The sequence below is a fragment of the Mustela erminea genome, chromosome 12, assembly GCF_009829155.1.
Source record: "Mustela erminea isolate mMusErm1 chromosome 12, mMusErm1.Pri, whole genome shotgun sequence".
Taxonomy (NCBI): Eukaryota; Metazoa; Chordata; class Mammalia; order Carnivora; family Mustelidae; genus Mustela; species Mustela erminea.
In genome coordinates, this window is record NC_045625.1 from 27,713,773 (window position 1) to 27,733,312 (window position 19,540).

A 19,540-nucleotide genomic window follows, 5' to 3' on the forward strand; every position below is an offset into this window, starting at 1 on the left:
TCATTAACTGAAGAGCTATACCTGTAAAGATAAGCAACTTTAGGAATAGCTTAAAAACATCAAGAAAGTACTCAATTCTAGCAGTTCATGGTTTTTCCAGCTAAGGAGGAATTATAAACTTTAATTAGAATTAATTTACCTCTGTGTCCACTACAACATTGTAGAGCCGTTCCCCAGCCACCAACTCTAAAGCTGTGGTTGTAGAAGTATCTTTCACACTAATCAGAGAAGCTACAAGTCCTTTCACGCAATTTCTATTCCAGTTCTTCTCCGGATCCCTAAAATAGAACAGTTGACAAAAATTAATCTGAAAAAATAAAACAGAAAAAGTTGTATTTTACTAGTCCAGAGCTCTTCCTAACAACGCATTAAAAGAGAAACATATACACTTTTAAGAAAAACAAAAATTTAATGTTCAGATGACTACCCAACTATTGTTTTAAGTCAATCAAAAGATCTTTCAGTATATATTATTTTCAGTGAAACAAAAATAACTGATATAATTTTTTTAAAAAGATTTCAGAGAGAAGGAAAGGGAACACAAACAGGGTAACAGGGTCAGAATCAGGGAGAGAGAGAAGTAGAGGGGAAGGAGACTCGCTGCTGAGTGCAGAGCCCCACACAGGGCTCAATCTCAGAAGCCCAAGATCATGACCTGAGCTGAAACCAAGAGTCAGACCGTCAACCAACTGAGCCACCCAGGTACCAAAGGCTATAATCTTTAATACATATATTACTCTAAGTATTCCATGAAAAAAAAAGAATGTAAATCTGAAAACTGTAAAATGTTAATGTAGCTATTTAAAGAAACTTTGGACTGAGATTTAATTTCCCTCATTTTGGTCTTAAGAATTCCCCCTGCCAACACTTGAAACATTTCAATAAACATTTAAGAAAAAAACTGCCAATTAAGGAAAAGCAGCTGACAATATTTTTCATACAAAAATCTTAATGTTAACAAAATTTTCAGATTGTCTTCCTGCTTAAATGAAAATGTATCCTGGTTAACATTTCAGTAAGTGTTTGGGGGAAAAAATACCAATTAAGGAAAAGTAGCTTATAATACTTTTCATACAGAAATCTTGATGTTAATGAAATTTTCAGACTGTCTTCCAGTTTAAATAAGAATGTTATCTTGGCTATTACCATGTTAAAATTTAAGGTTTATATCTCTTACCTGTAGGCAAATTGAATATTAGGAAATCTGGCTAAGAGAGCTTCATATGTTTCTTTCAATCTACTGATATCACGAGATAGCTGCCTGCGCTTTTCCAGAAGTCCTTCCTCCTTGTTTTCTGGATAGTAAATCACAGGTAAATTGAAACAGAGTTTTAAAAATGCAAATATTATAGTTTTAAAGAAGCTATCAGTAACCTCTAAAAAGCATTCCTAGAAGCAAAACACAAATTTCTGGCATTAAATAAAAAGCAAACTTAACATGAAAGATCAAGTAAACACTAAAACCAACAAATAACACATTTCCATTCCAAAAACAATATATAAACTGAGTAATGATGAATGTGGAAATAAATATACAAAGGACATTTTGGGAGTTTTCAAGTGGCACTTTGGTGACTGAAGCAGGAAACTGTCAATAGTGAGTTTTCAAAAATTCAAAGAGCTGGGACATGGGAAAGGAGGAGAATCTTAACCTCACCATGTCCCAAGGATTCAACTAGATTACACCTACATCAATGTAAGTAACCCTGAAAATGGCCCAAAGATTGGCAGAACACTCTCCACAGCTAAATGTAGAGAAGAGACCACATCAATGAGGGTAGGAAGGACAGAGATACAGTCACGAGCCAAGCAGACCTGTGGGATTGTGAATGGGAGGAAGGGCCACCAAGGACACAGATAGGAGAGAGAAATGGGCTGTAGTCACACCAAGCACTCCAAACACAGGAAACTGCAAGGGGAAGACAAATCCCCATTGAGGAGCAATCGGTTAAGTGTCTCCCTTTGGCTCAGGTCATGATCCCAGGGTCCTGGGACTGAGCCCCACAGTGAGCTAGCAGCTCGGTGGAGAGTTTGCTTCTCCCTCTGCCTTCTTGTGCTCTCTCTTGCACATGCTCTTGCTCTCAAATAAATAAATAATATCTTAAAAAACAAACCTAAAAATTTTTGCCTTAGAAAACCAGAGGGGCAAAAAAAAGAAAAGAAAACCAGCGGGGTATAATTTTGCACATTCTCATGATCTGCAGGGCCTAAAACCTGGAACTTTAAAACTCAGCAGGTTCAGCTCTAAGAGAGCCAAGAGGGTGAGAGCAGACAGACTCCCAGTCCTTAAAGAGACAGCGTGACAAACAGCCCCACAGAGACACAGCATAAAAGCAGCAGTTTGAAAAACTGCCTGGAGTATTCTGGTGGGAGATTTGTTTACCAATTTCAGAGCATGTGCTGGAGGGGCAGGGATCCTTGGGAGCCTTCTCTGGGAACTAAAGAGCTGGCAGGACTATTTCTATCCTCTGTCCCCATCCTAGACACACAGACAGTTGCAGGAACCAGCACAGCTCTCCACCTAGCCTGCTAACAGTGTATCTCACCCAAGTTCTGCAGACATGTCCCTTCCCACAACGGACCTGTACAAACCTTGATAAAACTGCTGCCCCACTCTACTTTCTCCTGTGGACCTGCCCCCTCCAATACACCCTGAGTCAGAGCCCATCCAAAGCAGTACCACCAGCCAGGCATGGTACAAGCAGCCCCTACAGGGACCAGCACCATTCTAAAATAAACTCCCTACATTGCAGAGAGGGAAAGATAACTATATACACCAGTCCCATTGTGGCCTCAGCAGGAGGCTGGGGTCAGATCTCTGTTCTGACTGTAAGCCTCACCCACCAAGGAGTTTCTCAGGGGAAAACAATAGTTCTGTGCTACCACAGCTCTGGTAAATACCTGGTCTGATTCAACTCAAGCCCAAGGCAGCCCCAGACTGGCCCACTAACAATACAGGGTCCAAACCCTGTCCTTGACCAGCAAAGAGAGACATTCCAGATGACTAGACTGAAGGCAAAAGCAGCTTAGCCACAACAATAGGGGACATGCATCACATAGGAGATATCACAAAAGCATCGGGCTCTGGTGAACAGGGGACACTGTACTGCAGGGCACTACAGGATCTCTTCTTCAAGAAGATCATGACTTTGAAGAGCAGGAGATGCAGCTAATGTTCTTTAACACACAGAAACAGACACAAAGAGACAAAATGAGGAGACACAGGGATATATCCCAAAGGAAAGAGGAAAAACCATAGCAAGAGAGCTAAATGAAACAGAGAGTAATAGGCCTGATAAAAAAATTTAGAAGTAACGATCATAAAGATACTCACTGGACTTGGAAAAAAGTCAACTTCAGTAAGACCCTTAACAAAGAGACAGAAAACATAAAGAACCAATCAGAGATGAAGATCTCAATGACTGAAACGAAAAATACACAAAATGGAACAAACAGTAGACTAGAAGTAGAAGAACAGATCCCCAACCTGGAGGACAGTAACAGAAGGAAGGCAATCGAGCTGAACAGGTGATAGAAAAAATAACAAAAAATGAGAAAAGACTTAGGGAACTCAGCAATAGTATTAACTTTCCCATTATAGAGATTCCAGAAGAAGAAGAAAAAGAAAGGGGGGCAGAAAATTAGAAGAAATAGCTGAAAACATCTTGATTCTAGGGAAGGAAACAAATCTCAATCCAGAAGGGAAAGAGAGCCCCAACAAAATCAAATAAGGGGGTCCAAACCAAAACACATAGTAATTAAAACAGCAAAAAGTACTGATAAAGAGAATTTTAAAAGCATCAAGGGAAAACAGTTAAAATATCAGTTGACTTTTCAGTGCAAACCTTGCAAGCCAGAAGGGAGGGGGAAAAAAATAACACCAAAAACCTGTATGGCATGCTATATTCAAGTGCTGAAAGAAAAAAAAACCTATAGCCAAGAGTATTCTATCCAGCAAGGCCATCATTCTTTTCAAGGGCACATGGAACATTTTAAAGAATAGTTCACATATTGGGCCACAAAAGAAGTCTCAACAAATTCATACCATATGTCTTTTCTAACCACAATATTAAGAAACTTGAAATCAGCCACAAAAAAAAGTCTGTAAAGAGCATAAACAGATGAAAGATGGACATTGGGGAGGGTATATGCTATGGTGAATGCTGTGAATTTTATAAGACTGATAATTCACAGACCTATACCCCTGAAACAAATAATACATTATATGTTAGTGTTAAAAAAAAATGCTACTGGGGCACCTGGGTGGCTCAGTCATTAAGCATCTGCCTTCAGCTCAGGTCATGGTCCTGAGGGTCCTGAGATCGAGCCCCACATCAGGCTCCCTGCTCAGCAGGAAGCCTGCTTTCCCTCTCCTAGTCCTCCTAGTTGTGTTCCCTCTCTTGCTGTGTCTCTATCAAATAAATAAATAAAATCTTAAAAAAAAAAAAATTGCTACTGAAGAATGAATGGGTCAACAAAGAAAAAAAAAAGGGGGAAATGAAAACACAATGGTGCAGTAAGCTGTTCTAAGAGGGAAGTTTATAGCCATACAGGCCCACCTCAAAAAGCAAGAAATAACTCAAACATCCTAACATTATACCTAAAGGAACTAGAAAAAGAAAAAAACAAAACAAAAGCAGAAAGAAATAATATAGAGTAGAAACAAATGAAACAGAAACTAAAAGAACAGAACAAATATAAAAGAAACTAGGAGTTGGTTTTTCAAAAAGATCAACAAAATTGATAAACCTTTAGCCAGACTCAATAAGAAAATAAAGAGGACTCAAATAAATGAAATCAGAAATGAGAAGAAATAACAACCAACACCACAGAAATACAAACAACTGTAAGACAGTATTATGAAGAAATATATACCAACAAAGTGCACAACCTAGAATGGATAAATTCCTAGAAACATATAACCTAACAAAAACATATTTCTTCCTGTTTCAGTTTAACAAACTGACTACCAGAAATGAAACTGAACCAATAATATATAAGGTCAAAAAAGCCAAAGTCCAAGACCAGACGGTTTCACAGCCAAATTCTACTAAACATTAAACAGTTAATACCTATTCTTCTCTAACTATTCCAAAAAAACAGAAAAGGAAGGAGAACTTCCAAATTTATTCTATGAACCCAGCACTATACTGATTAAAAAGACAAAAACAAAACAGATAAAGACTCTAAAAAAAGAGACTACAGGCAGAATCTTTGATGAATATAAATGCAAAACTCCTCAACAAAATATTAGCAAACCAAATCCAACAATTCAGTAAAAGAAATCATTCACCACAATCAAGTGTGACTTACTCCTGGGTGGCAAAGGTGGTTAAATATTCGCCAATCAGTCAACGTGATATATCACATTAACAAAGTAAGGGATAAAAACCACACAATCATTTCAATAGACAGAAAAAAAGCATTTGATAAAGTACAACACCTTTCATGATAAAAGCCCTCAACAAGCTAGGTTTAGAGGATATATAACTTAACTTAATAAAGGCCCTATATGAATAACCCACAGCTAACAACATACTCACTGGAGAAAAACAGAGCTTTTCCCCTATGATCAGGAACAAGACAAGGATGTTCACTCTCACCAGCTGTGTCCAACATGATACTAAAGTTCTAGCCACAGCAATCAGCCAACAAAAAGAAATAAAAGGCATCCAGATTGGTAATGAGGAAGTAAAACTTTAACAATTTCCAGATGACATGACATATATAGAAAAGTCAAAAGATCCACCAAAAAACTGCTAGAAGTGATAAATGAATTCAGCGTAGGTGCAGGATACAAAATCAACATACAGAAATCTGTTGCCTTCTATACACCAATACTCAAACAGCAGAAAGGTCTATACACCAATGATGAAACAGCAGAAAGAAAAATTAAGAAACTACTCCTACTTAAAATTGCAGAAAAATAATAAAATACCTAGAAATAAACTTAACCAAGGGGGTAAGAAACTTGTACTCTGAAAACTATAAAACACTGATGAATAAAATCTTAGACAACAATGGAAGATACTCCCAGTTCATGGACTGGAAGAACAAGTAGTGTTAAACTCTCCATACTACCTAAAGCAATCTATAGATTTAATGCAATCTCTATCAAAATACCAGTAGAATTTCACAGAACTGTAACAATCCCAAAATTTGCATGGAACCACAAAAGACCCTAAAGAGCCAAAGCAATCTTGAAAAGGAACAAAGCTGGAGGTATCATGATCCTACATTTCAAGATAAATTATAAAGTTGCAGTAACCAAAACAGTATGATATAGGCACAGAAGTAGACACATAGGTCAATGGAACAGAGCACCCCAAAACAGACCTATGATTATACGGTCAATAAATCTCTCACCAAGCAGAAAGAATATACAATAGGAAAAAGTCTCTTCAACAATTGGTGTTGGGAAACTGGACAGCTCCATGCAAAAGAATGAAACTGGACACTTTCTTATACCATACACAAAAATAAACTCAAAAGGAGTTAAGGACCTAAACATGAAACTTGAAACCATAAAAATCCTAGAAGAATGCACAGGCAATAAATTCTCTGACATTAGCAATACCAACATTTTTCTAGATAGATCTAAGGCATGGGAAGCAAAAGCAGAAACAAACTATTGGGACTATGTCAAAATAAAAAGCTTCTGCACAGCAAAGGAAACAACCAACAAAATTAAGACAAAATGGGAAAAGACACTTGCAAATGACATATTCGTTAAGGGTTCGTATCCAAAATACACAAAGAACCTGTACAACTGAACACTAAAAAGAAACAAATAATCCAATTAAAAATGGGCATAGGACGTGAACAGACATTTCTGCAAAAACATAGAGATGGCCAACAGACACATGAAAAGATGCTCAACATTACTAATCACTAGGGAAATGCAAATCCAGACCACAGTGAGATATTACTTCATACCTGTCAGAAGAGCTATAATCAAAAACACAAGAGACAACAAGTGTTGGCAAGGGTATGGAGAAAAAGGAACCCTGTGCACTGTTGGTGCGAAGGCAAACTGGGGTAGCCACCATGGAGAACAGTATGGAGTTTCCTCAAAAAATTAAAAATATAATTACCACATAATCCAGTAATTCCAATACTGGGTATTTACCAAAAAAAAAAAGAGAACACTAATTTCAAAAAATACACACCCCTATGTTTATTGCAGTATTATTTGCAATAGCCAAAGTATGGAAGCAGCCCATATATCTATCAATAGATGAATGGATAAAGATGTGGTATAGATATACAAGGAATATTACTCAGCCACAAAAAAGAATGAAATCTTGCCTCTGCAACATAGATGGATCTAGTGAGTATAACACTAAGTGAAATAAGTCAGTCAGAAAAAGACAATTATCACATGATTTCAGTCATGTGGAATTTACGAAGCAAAAGCAAATAAGTAAAAAAAGAGCTAAACCAGAAAACCAATCTTAAACTATAGTTAACAAATTGATGGGCAAGGTGGTAGGGGGATGGGTAAAATGAAACAGGTGAAGTAGCTTAAAAGTACACTTATCATGATAAGCACAGAGTAATGTACACAATTGCTGAATCACTATACTGTACATCTGAAACTAAAATAACACTGTGTCTTAACAATATTGGGATTAAAACAAAAACAAAAAAAAATAGCTGTTTCATACTTAGTTGACCCTTAAACAATGGAGTGGGTGGTGGGAGCGGATGGGGTGAGGTTGGGGCACTGACACTCCTGCCCCACAGTTCTAAATCCATGATTAACGTTTGTTTTTTGTTTGTTTGTTTTTAAGTAACCTCCATGCCCAATATAGGGTCTGAACTCAAGACCCTGAGATCAAAGAGTTTTATGCTCTACCCACTGAACCAGACACCCCTAAATCTGTGTTTAACTTTTTTTTTGTTTTGTTTTGTTTTTTGTGTTTAACTTTTGACCCTCAAACTTAATAGCCAAATGTTGACAAGAAGCTTTATGGAGAAGATAAATGGTTAACACATATTTCATATTTTGTATGTTTTATGTATTATACATTGTGTTCTTACAATTAAGTAAGCTAAAGAAAATTGTGAGAAAATATATTTATGGTACTAAATTATTTTTATCAAAACAAAAAGAGCCTCAAGTAAGTGGACCCATAAGCAGTTCAAGCTTACATTTAGGGGTCAACTGTACTTATAAAGATTTCTTACACAAACACCCATTAACTGAGTAAAAAAAAAAAATTTCCTATTTGCTATTTCCTTAATTTAGTTTCTATCATCAAGTGTTTAAATGCAAACCTTCATAATTTAGCTTTTTCATTTCAGCTTCAAGTTTTTCTTTAAGTTTCTTCACAGCCTCTAAAGCTTCTTGATCCTTCCTGTAGCCACTATCCATCTTCTTAACTTCAGCCTGTTTAGTCTTTAATTCTTGTTGGGCATGTTTCAACTTCATCTGAGCCTGTTATTGAAAATTTAATAGACTATGTGAGGCAGACAGTACTAATGATTAAGTGGCCATAGATGCAGATTGATTTAGGAAACATCAGCCTTGAAAATGTAACTGTTAGGTCACTTACATTAATATCTCAAGAGATGAATCATTTCCCAGTATTTTCTCAGAAAACTATTCAGAGTCTAAACAAATATTTGCTTAACATAAATCAAGTAATTTGTAATTTAAGTCCATGTTTTAAATACTTATAAAAGATGATATTACTGAGTTCAAAAGTTGTATCAAAGAATAACTGTCATTAGATTGTTCAATTAAAAACACAATAGTAAGCTAGTAATCAGAACTCTAGTTTCTCTTCCTTTCCATTTAGGTATGTGTATTTATATTTAGTATTTTTCAGTGTTGTTCAATTAACAGTATAGAAACTGTACTGAGCACTAAGAAAATTACACTGGAATGGGAAATTATAAACTGACATGGGAAATTTCAATGCTAGGAGTCGGATATTCCAATGCTAATTTATATAACTGAGTTAACTGTTCTTAAATGCATGAACCAGTATGTTTGCTGAGATCTAGTTGGCTATCACTTCCATCTAAAACTGAGTAATGGTGGATTTTTCCCAATATATAATAAGGTAACAGGAAAAACTGAGAGGACCTGAAAGTTTTTCTATTGATTTCTTACACATTTTTTCGTGACCATCATCTCTGAATGAAGTTGTAAACATGTAAGAGAAAATGCTGAACAGGATTAATACCAACACAGACACAACCATCTGTATATATTTTTAAAGGAGTTCTCTTTTTAGAAAATTTTAAAATGGGTGGAAAAATATATATATTTTTTCTTTCTGCTCTCAAAACTTTTGCGTCCATAGGACGTTAAAAGCTGCACACTATCTAAACAAATTTGAAAGCCCTGACTGACAAGTCTTGAAGATTATGAAATCGTGTAGCGAAATGGAAGACTAGAATGGGGGTTAAGAGGAAGGGAGAGGTACTTCCAAGGACTAAATGACTAAGTGTGGTGGGCAAAGAAATAGGATATTCACTTTCCTGTTAAAGCTTAAGATTGCAACTTTATGTTGCCAATAAAAAAAAAAAAAAGAAATTAACCTCAAATAGTGCATACAATACTACAAATAAAGCATTTATTGCATTTACAATTTCAGTTAACTTATGAAGTTATTTAATGTTTTATAGCATCTTAAACTACTGTCATCAATATTTAGCAGCTAACATATTTGAATTTCAGTGTATTTATTAGGTGCTATAGAGTGGCAGAATAACAAATTCCTTCTCAGTGATCTGATTATTGTCAATGTTTTATAACAACTGCCAAAGTATAATGCAAAGCAGCTTCCCAAAAAAAAAAAAAGAAAAGAAAACAGTCAAACAATAGTTAATGTCTGTATTTACCTGTTTGGCTTCTGTCTGAGCTTTACTTATGTCATTTTTACAAGCCATCATTTGACCAGCCAGAGTTGCTTCTGCTCCGTCTTCATTACTCGACAGTCCAGCGGATACAGCATTGAAGTGCTGCTGTGCAGCGGCCAAAGCTTCAGCATCTTTATTACTTGCTTCTTGAAGTGCGTTCAGCCCATCTGTTATCTTTTTAACCTCTTTTTCCTTTGCTGCTAAAGTTCTAGAATCCTTCAGAAAGAGTTTAAGACAGGAAAATATCATTTGTTAGGAAAGACTGTCATTTTTTTCTTATGGGCCTATACCTTTGTCATCAAATTTCATAGCATTTTGAAGTAGGCATGGTTAAAAGGAACATAATAAGATCATAACTTTATTTTTTTAAGATTTTATTTATTTATTTGACAGAGATCACAAGTAGGCAGATAAGCAGGCAGAGAGAGGGGGGAAGCAGGCTCCCCGCTGAGCAGAAAGCCCGATGTGGGGCTCAATCCCAGGACCCTGGGATCATGACCTGAGCCAAAGACCGAGGCTTTAACCCACTGAGCCACCCAGGCACCCCTAACCATCATAACATTAAATACTTTATTTCCATTTTGAATTACCCTGTTTTTAAGATAAATGTCCCCTTATACTACCAGAAATACTTTCATTCCATATGTTATAGTCTAATCTAGAAATTAGCTAAATTATAGTGCAAACTAACCATTTGAAGAAACTAAAAATCACTTTCTAGAGCTTTAAAATTGAAGTAATAACCATTCTACTCTAAGCTTCAAAGTAGAAGTTGTAGGATTAAGAGCGTGTACATGAAAATTTATAAACTATCAAAGGCCATAAAATTTAAATATTAAATACTTGTGGGGAGAGCATTACTAATACTTAATATCTTTAAAGTTATATGCACTAGAACACCATTATACACTGAGATACCAGCACAGGGGAAAAAAAAAAAAAAAAAAAATCCAGCTATATTATTTACATGAAAGTGACCAGAAATTTTGACCTACCTGTTTACCTCATGATTCACTAAATATTTATTAGATGTTTACCACATATCAGGCATTGTTCTAGACATTAAAGACAGGCTCCTCAGGGACCCTATACTCTACAGTGGAAAACACAGTAAAAAATAAAGCAAGGTGAAGGGATAGAAAGTGATGAGAACTACTATTTTAAGGACAATAAGGGAAGGCCTTTTTTATGACATTTTGAGCAGAAACCTACATAAAATAAAAGAAATGATCAGGCTGATACTAGGGGGCACACCTACTAGGCAAACTGCAGAATATGCTTCAGTGTTTGAGGAACTGTGGTTGGAGCACAGTGAGCAAGTGGAAAGGAGCCAGGAATCCTATCAGGTAGGGTCTTATAGACCATGATAAAGGCTGAATTTAATTCACATGTGACTTTGAAACCATTAAAGGATTTTAAGCTCAAGAGTGATGTGATCCAATTTATATTTTAGCTTCTGTAAAGAGCAGACCGTAGAGCAGCAAGAGTAAAAGCAGGGCAACTAATAAGGACACTATTATAGCATCCCTCATGGGCAGTAATGGCCTGCAGACTAGCAGTGATGAGGTGATGAAAAGTGGCTGTATTCAGAATGTACTTTTAAAGTCAAGAGAATTTGCTGATGGGTTAGATACGGAGTTTGAGAAAAATGGTGGAATGCAGGAGGACTCAAGGATTTCTGGACAGAACAATTAATAGCAAGTTTAATAGCAGTGCCATTTTCTATCATGGGGAAAATTTAGCAACTCAAAGAGGTTTGGGTAGGTAGGGAAATTTTAAGAGTTCTATTTTGTATACATTAAGTTTTAGACTCTTTGTTAATCATCTATGTAAAAATGTCAATCCAATAGCTGGACAAATAAGGGAAGGAGTCAAGGTTAAGTATAGATCTGAACATCACCCTACAAAAGGTATTTAAGGGCTACCAGGCTAGGTGGGATTACCTAAGAAATGAGTGCATATAAAAGAAGTCTGAGCACTAGCCCTGGGGCATGCCAACATTTCATGTATTGATTTGTCTGTCTAGACTGGATTCAGTATTCCCATATTCAACTACCTAATCTCTACTTAGATGTCTAACAGTCACCTCAAACCTATTATGTTCACATTGTACTTGTTTCTATTCTCTACTAAGCTAATAGTAACAATATTTCCAATTGTCAAAGACAAAAATCCACAGCTATATTCCTAGCTCAAACAACTATACTAGGTCCAGAGCACACACTCAATAAATATGAATGTAATGGACAAATATTTACTCACCTCAATCATATTTTTTTCTAGCTCTTTGCGTTTGTTCTCTTCACTTGCCAGATTTTTCTTCTTGAGATCAAAGGCACTTTGAGATTTAGTGTTAACTCGCTGAGCTTCTGCAAGCGCATCTTCTAAAGATCGAAGTGTACCTCCAATTTCCTATAATCAAATGCACCCAATTCAAAGTACTTACAATTTACTCATGTCATTATTTTCTTATATGACTTCTAGATTTACTTTTTATGAGCTATTTTGTTATCATACATTAAAATTAACAAATCAATATGGAAGACTATGCCCAGTGAATATTGTTTAAAATTTCTTCACAGTATATTATTTATTCTTACGTATATGTCTGACCTTATCTTTTCCTTTTTCCAACTCTTCTATTTCACGACTAAGTGCTTTTATTTTTTTGTCATTCTCAGACAATTTTTCTTGAAGCTTTACAACTTTATCTTGCATTTCTTTTAATTCCTCAGCTGAGCGTTCTTTTGTATCTTCAGCCAGCAAAAACTGATAGGCAATATATAAACGACTCAAATGTTCTATTTCCCTCATTACTTTTTGATACTCCAAGTAGGAAGATCTTTCCTGGAAAAGAAATCACCAGTTAAGTATAACTCAAACTTCATAGAAATAGAAAAAATCTGGACATCTGTTTCAGTACCCTTCACTTACCATTGGTCTTGATAGCAGTAATTGCAGTGATAGTCCCTGTTATATTAGAAGTCATTCACTCTACCAATAGGGTTACTTACTAGGTATGTGATATCCTCAAGAAAATGTTCCACTCAATTCTAATTATTCAGGAAAATCTAGACTTCTCTTCAACAAAGTATTACAATCTGACATATCATTTTCTGAAACTATGAAGAGCAGTCTTCAAAATCATTTATGTTTAATAGATATGAAAAACATGTCCTCTATGAGCAGAAAGCTGATTCTTAAGTACCAACTCTTAACTCCTATCTATCCCACAGAAAAATTCCTGTGACGTGTATACATTTCATCTCTATTTGTATGATATTGAATACATCACCATTTTTGAGAGATGTTCTAGCTGGCTATTCTCTATTTAGTATATACCTCTTTTAGTTTTTGAATTGTTGGAGTAATCTCTTCTTCAAGTATCTGGAAAATAAAGGAAAACCAAATTTTTCAATATGTAAAGTACCATTAAAAAAACTGAAAAGAAACATGAAGTCTAGGAAAACTGGGGAGGTGGAATTTACTCTTTACAGCAGAGTAACCCTAAAATTACTCTCGTCTTTAAAAATATTTTATGTAAGTTTAATTACCGTCTTAATTTCTTTCAGCTTAGCTTCTTTTTTTTCTATAGTTTTCTGGGCAGCTATTTTTTTGTATTCATACATCCTGGTTCCAGCTGCTTCTTCTATCATGGACAAAATCTGGAAAGACAGAAACATTATATAAATGTTTTAAGAATCCAAGATAAAGAACTTCATTGGAGTTTACAAAAAGTATATAATTTAAGGTCTTAACTTCACTAAGCATCTTACCAAATTATGTCCCAAATGGATTAGGGAAGTTAAGTACATAGAAAATACAGGTATTATCCACAGCCCTAACATTCAATATTTCTCGCCTTTACTCCAATCCTGAAATCAAACTTCATGCTACACTGAGGTTGCAGAGTAAATCTCTTTTAAAATTGAAGCCAGGGGTGTCTGGCTGGCTCAGTCGGCTGAGCATGTGACTCTTGATTCTTGGGGTTATGGGTTTGAGCCCCATGTTGGGTATATAAATTACCTAAAAATAAAAATTTAAAAATAAAAAAATTGAAGCCTCCTCCCTCCTCTTTTCCTTCAAGTATAGGGGTGCCTCAGCTGTTAAGCATCTGCCTTTGGCTCAGGTTGTGGTCCCAGGGTGCTGGGATCGAGCCCTGTATCAGGCTCCCTGCTCGGCGGGAAGCCTGCTTCTCCCTCTCAAACTCCCCTTGCTTGTGTTCCCTCTCTCACTGTGTCTTTCTGTGTCAAATAAATAAAATCTTTTAAAAAAAATAATAAGTATTAAAAAAGTAAGGACTGACAACACTCAGTTGTCACTTTAGAAGTTTCTAATTAAAGTTGTTCCAAGAGATTTCAGTCATTTTTTGCCAGGATGAAGCATGATATAACACATGCATGCATTCCAACCATGGCATGTACTTTAAGAACTCCAGCAAGTAACTTATTTTTGTGCCAGTTTCTTCACCCACAGGGTACTTAATATCTCACAACACTGTTGAGAATTACACAAAGTAATTCATGTGAAGAGCACTCTGAAAAAGGCAAACACTAATCAATTACGATTTAAAAGTAGAAGAATTTTGCCAGCACTCCTTTTTCAGAAGCTTCTACTCACCATCAATCCTTATTTCAACAGAATTATTTCTCTGGAAACCACTGATTTCTATGTATTCGGCAGGTTTCAAATTAGAAGTTTCCCTTAAGATGTTATCTAATGAAGATATGCATGACCTCTGTTCAAACCAGACTGCTGATACCAATTATCAGTTTTCTTAGTCCTTCTCAGTAGAAAAGAGAAACTATAGAGCCTTTGTTCCTGTACAAATTATTCATTCCTTTATATCAACTCTTTTCAAGGGGGCTCCAAGAAAAAAATTAAAATTAAGTCTTAATATTCCATACCCTAAAGCAATTCACTGCATGCAATGAATCAGTTTCACTCAACTCTTTTTCTGTAGGGTTTAACTCTGAGATGGAACACTGGTTGAGAAAGGCTGCTTGATATAGCCAAATTTCTTTTAATATTGGACACACAAAACTCTTAAAAGAAAACACAGGTTAAGCTCCTTGACATTACTCATGGTGAGGATTTTTTTGGATTTAACACCAAAAGCAAAGACAACAGAGGCAAAAATAAACAAGTGGGATTGTATCAATCTGAAAAACTGCACAGCAAAGGAAACCACAAACGAAATGAAAAGGGTACTTACGGAATGGGAAGAAAATAGTTTTAAGTCATCAATCTGCTAAGGGGTTAATACCCAAATACATAAGGAACGTGTGTATGGGAAAAAACGTTTTTTACAAAAGACACACAGATGGCCAATATGTATACGAAAGGCACTCAACATCACTAACCATCTGGGAAATGCAAATTAAAACAATGAGCTACCAGTTCTGTTAGAATGGCTATTATCACAAAGACAAGAGGGGTGCCTAGGTGGTCCAATCTTCAAGCATCTGCCTTTGGCTCAGGTCATGATCCCAAGGGTCCTGAGATCAAGCCTGGCATCTGGCTCGCTGCTCCACGGGAGGCCTGCTTCTCCCTCTCCCACCCCTGCTTGTGTTCCTGCTCTCACTCTCTCTAATAAATAAATAAAATCTTAAAAAAAAAAAAAAGAGAGAGAGAGACAAGAAATAACAAGTATTGGTGATGCTGTGGAGAAAAGGGAAACATTATATATTGTTGGTAGGAATGTAAATTGGGAGCAGTCAGTATGGAAAACTATAAAGGTTCCTTAAAAAATTAAAAATAGAGGAGCGCCTGGGTGGCTCAGTGGGTTACACCGCTGCCTTCGGCTCGGGTCGTGATTCCAGGGTCCTGGGATTGAGTCCCGCATTGGGCTCTCTGCTCGGCAGGGAGCCTGCTTCCCTCCCTCTCTCTCTCTCCCTCTGCCAGCCTCTCTACCTGCCTGTGATCCCTCTCTGTCAAATAAATAAATAAAATCTTAAAAAAAAAAAATTAAAAATAGAACTACCATATATAATCTAACAACTTCAATTCCAGGTTATTTATCCAAAGCATACAAAGACACTAACTTGAAAAGGTATCTGCACCTTCATTTATTAATATCAAGACATGGAAACAAAGTATCCACTGATAGATGAATGGATAAAAAAATATGATATATAAAAATTATATGTACAATGGCATATTATTCAGCTATTAAAGAATACAATCTTGCCATTTGTGACAACATGGATGGAACTTGAGGGCATTAAACTAAGTGAAATAAGTTAAAGACAAATACCATATAATCTTACTTGTAAGTGGAATCTAAAAAGAAAAAAAAAAACTGAGCTCACAGAGAACGTATCACTGGTTACCAGAGATAGTAGTTAGTAGGTGAGCAAAATGGGTACAGGTGATCAAAGGTACAACCTTCCAGTTACAGAAGTCCTGGTGATATAAGGTACAGTATGGTGACTGTAGTTAAATATACTGTACTGTATATTTGAAAGTTACTAAGAGAATAACTCTTGAAGATACCATAAGAAAAAAATTGCTAACTGTGGTGAGGGATGACAAATGACTTTTTAACACCCATCATTTTGCAATGACTACATATATTTAATCCTCAAAATACCTGAGTTAAGGACTTTTGACTCTTAATTTACACATGGAAAAACAAAGATTCAGAAGTGTTATGTTACATAGCTTTAAAAAGGTGGGGTGACATAGTGCCAAACAGTGGGAAAAAAAAAAAAAAAAAAAGAAAAACCAAAACATGACGTTCTTTACTAATTACTCTTAGTAATGTTCCCAAGAATTTAAATGGAAGAGATTATGTTTAAAAAACTGACTTAGGGGCGCCTGGGTGGCTCAGTGGGTTAAAGCCTCTGCCTTCGGCTCAGGTCATGATCCCAGGGTCCTGGGATAGAGCCCCGCATCAGGCTGTCCGCTCCGCGGAGAGCCTGCTTCCTTCTCTCTCTCTCTCTCTCTCTCTCTGCCTGCCTTTCTGCCTACTTGTGATCTCTGTCTGTCAAATAAATAAATAAAATCTTTAAAAAAAAGAAAATAAAAAAAAATTAAAAAATAAAAAACTGACTTAAAAAAAAAGTCAATATCTATAATTATAATTTTTACTATCCATAAAGAGTATTCTTACCTCTGGAGGTTTCATATTCAATACTTTTGTAATTCGACCCTGAAAAATAAAATGGCAGTTACTATAATGATAAATTAGAGTCACCTAAAGGCATACATGTTTATCTGCACTGAAGTTGTTCCATCCTAATATACCTGTCTTTTAGTTCTTTCTTTCTTTTACCTCCATTGCATTTGAGAACAAAGGTACCTTATAATTCCAGAATTTTGCTATTTACCTTTTCACTTACCAGTGATATACAGTTATTAAATAATACCAAGTTAACTCAGACCATATTTCTGGGATAATAATACAAAAGTCTCCAACAAGTATATAAATATATAAATGTTGGCATAATTATTGAACACTTCTCAATTTTTTTTTTAATGGCTGTGCTCCAAGATAATTTCTAGAAATATACTGCACACTTCTGGGCCTCAAATAAAACAGTAACATCTTTTATTTCAATGCCAGAATATCACTATCAAAACACAAAACCAAACCCCACTACCCAACTCTCAGGGCATCATATTGCTTAGGATTTAGATTCATTTGAAATAAATTTTCAGCTTTGAGGCTGGGATGTGGTAAAAACAATGTTATTTTGGTTGCATCAGGATCCTGCCATTGGCCTTGCTGTGACTTTCTAAGAGGACAGATGGATGAGTCAAGTGAGATAACATAAGGACAAGACAATATTAGCACATATTTTTCATTTGAATAAGTGTCTAAGGTAGAAATAACTTAAAATTTAGCATATATTTGAAATAATAAAATGCTTGAATCCAGTACTTTAAAAGGATACACTATGACAATATAGTCTTAAAAATTTTTATAGTGACCATGTATTATTCTTATAATAACAAAATAAGTCAAGGAAAATTACTTCTAGACATTCTTCAAACTTCAAATGTGTATGTTAGAACATATCAGTACATATAACCAACCTAAACTCTTAACAGATACCCAAATACCAGTATAATAGAAAACAAAAAATGGAAAACCCAAAAATAAGCACTTCTCCTATTATAATAACTTAAAAATAAACGATGTCAAAATCATTTATATAGAGACCATAAACAAAATACCTGCATGATGAGAAAGTGAGGGTTGTTAACATTAAGGCCAACAGAACAGAAGAGATCTTGTACTCTGGTATTGTTTGCATTTACTCCATTGATTAAATATTTATTTCTACCACCAATAACCACCTAAAAAAGAAGTATTTTAAAAAATAGAGATTATGCTAAGTGAAATAAGCCAAATAGACAGAGTCAATTACCATATGGTTTCACTTATTTGTGGAACATAAGGAATAGCAAGGAAGATAATAGGAAAAAGAAAAATGAAGGGGAAGAAATCAGAATGGAAGACGAACCATGAGAGACTATCGACTCTAGGAAACAAATGGGGGGTTTTAGAGAGGAGGAGGGTGGGGGGATGGGTGAGCTTGGTGATCGATATTAAAGAGGGAAGGGATTGCATGGAGCACTGGTTGTTCTACGCAAACAATAAATCATGGAACACTAATCAACAATTAATGATGTACTGTATGGTGACTAACATAATTTAAAAATATATATATATATCTACACATACATACACATATATAAATGAACATACATATCTTGAACTAAGATGATAAATTCCCAAATATGTTTCACTTGTTTGTTCTGTCCAACTAATGGTAAATAAAACCAATCCTGAGTAAATAAATAATGGAGGAAGTATGAGATGGTCAACAACAATATAGATTATTAGTCAACTGTAGTGACTTAATCCAACGACTTTTGCTAACTAGTCATATAACCATGCACAATCCTCCTAACCTCGCCTGCATTGGACTAGATCTCTAGGTCACTTTTGACTTTGTTTCCAAGTACGTGTAAAACATATTCGATCCCTCATCACTCTTCCTGAAATTTTTCCACCCTCATAGGTTGGCCCCTTTCCTCCACTTTTTAATTTCCAAGGAACAGAAGTCAGATACTAAAAACTAAAGACAAGCAGTTTTGGTTTTTTTCATTTTTTAAGAGGGAAAGGAAGAGAAAGAATCTTAAGCAGGTTTCATGCCCAGCATGGAGACTCAGGAGATCATGACCTGAGCCAAAATCAAGAGTCAGAGAGAGGCTTAACAAACTGAGCCACTCAGGAGTCCCAAAGACAAGAAGTTTAAAAACAATCCTTGACAAGATTCTAAAAGGGGTTAATAAAGACATGACTTGTGACTTCGAGAAAGAAAAAGAGTTAATCATTGAGCTTCAACGAGATACCAGCTTGTTAATACTTTACTATAGAACTTATATTGTCACCTAATGGGCATAATCATCCCACCCATGTATTCTGAGGTCCTTAGAAAGTTTCTCATTCTTCTCTGTATTTCCCAGTGCCTTCAAGAATGCCCAGCACACAGCAAACATTTAATAAAACGCAGAGTGTTAGGCACCTGGGTGGCTCAGTGGCTTAAGCCTCTGCCTTCGGCTCAGGTCATGATCTCGGGGTCCTAGAATCAAGCCCCACATCCAGCTCTCTGCTTGGCGGGGAGCCTGCATCTCCCTCTCTCTCTGCCTGCCT

The 19,540-nt window shown here is 35.9% G+C and overlaps 1 protein-coding gene across 3 annotated transcripts in view; it reads right to left on the reverse strand.

Annotated features, from left to right (window-relative positions):
* SMC2 (structural maintenance of chromosomes 2) overlaps positions 1–19,540 on the reverse strand; it is a 60,987-nt gene that overhangs the window by 37,584 nt on the left and 3,863 nt on the right. For all 3 annotated transcript variants that reach the window (XM_032307573.1, XM_032307571.1, XM_032307570.1), the window contains exons 4-13: positions 18,055–18,177; positions 16,988–17,026; positions 13,428–13,538; positions 13,216–13,260; positions 12,487–12,720; positions 12,136–12,285; positions 9,856–10,089; positions 8,281–8,440; positions 1,178–1,295; positions 140–278 (exon numbers count right to left, since the gene is read on the reverse strand). In XM_032307573.1, the coding sequence (XP_032163464.1) occupies positions 140–278; positions 1,178–1,295; positions 8,281–8,440; positions 9,856–10,089; positions 12,136–12,285; positions 12,487–12,720; positions 13,216–13,260; positions 13,428–13,538; positions 16,988–17,026; positions 18,055–18,177 (1,353 nt within the window). The remainder of the gene's footprint in view (positions 1–139; positions 279–1,177; positions 1,296–8,280; positions 8,441–9,855; positions 10,090–12,135; positions 12,286–12,486; positions 12,721–13,215; positions 13,261–13,427; positions 13,539–16,987; positions 17,027–18,054; positions 18,178–19,540) is intronic.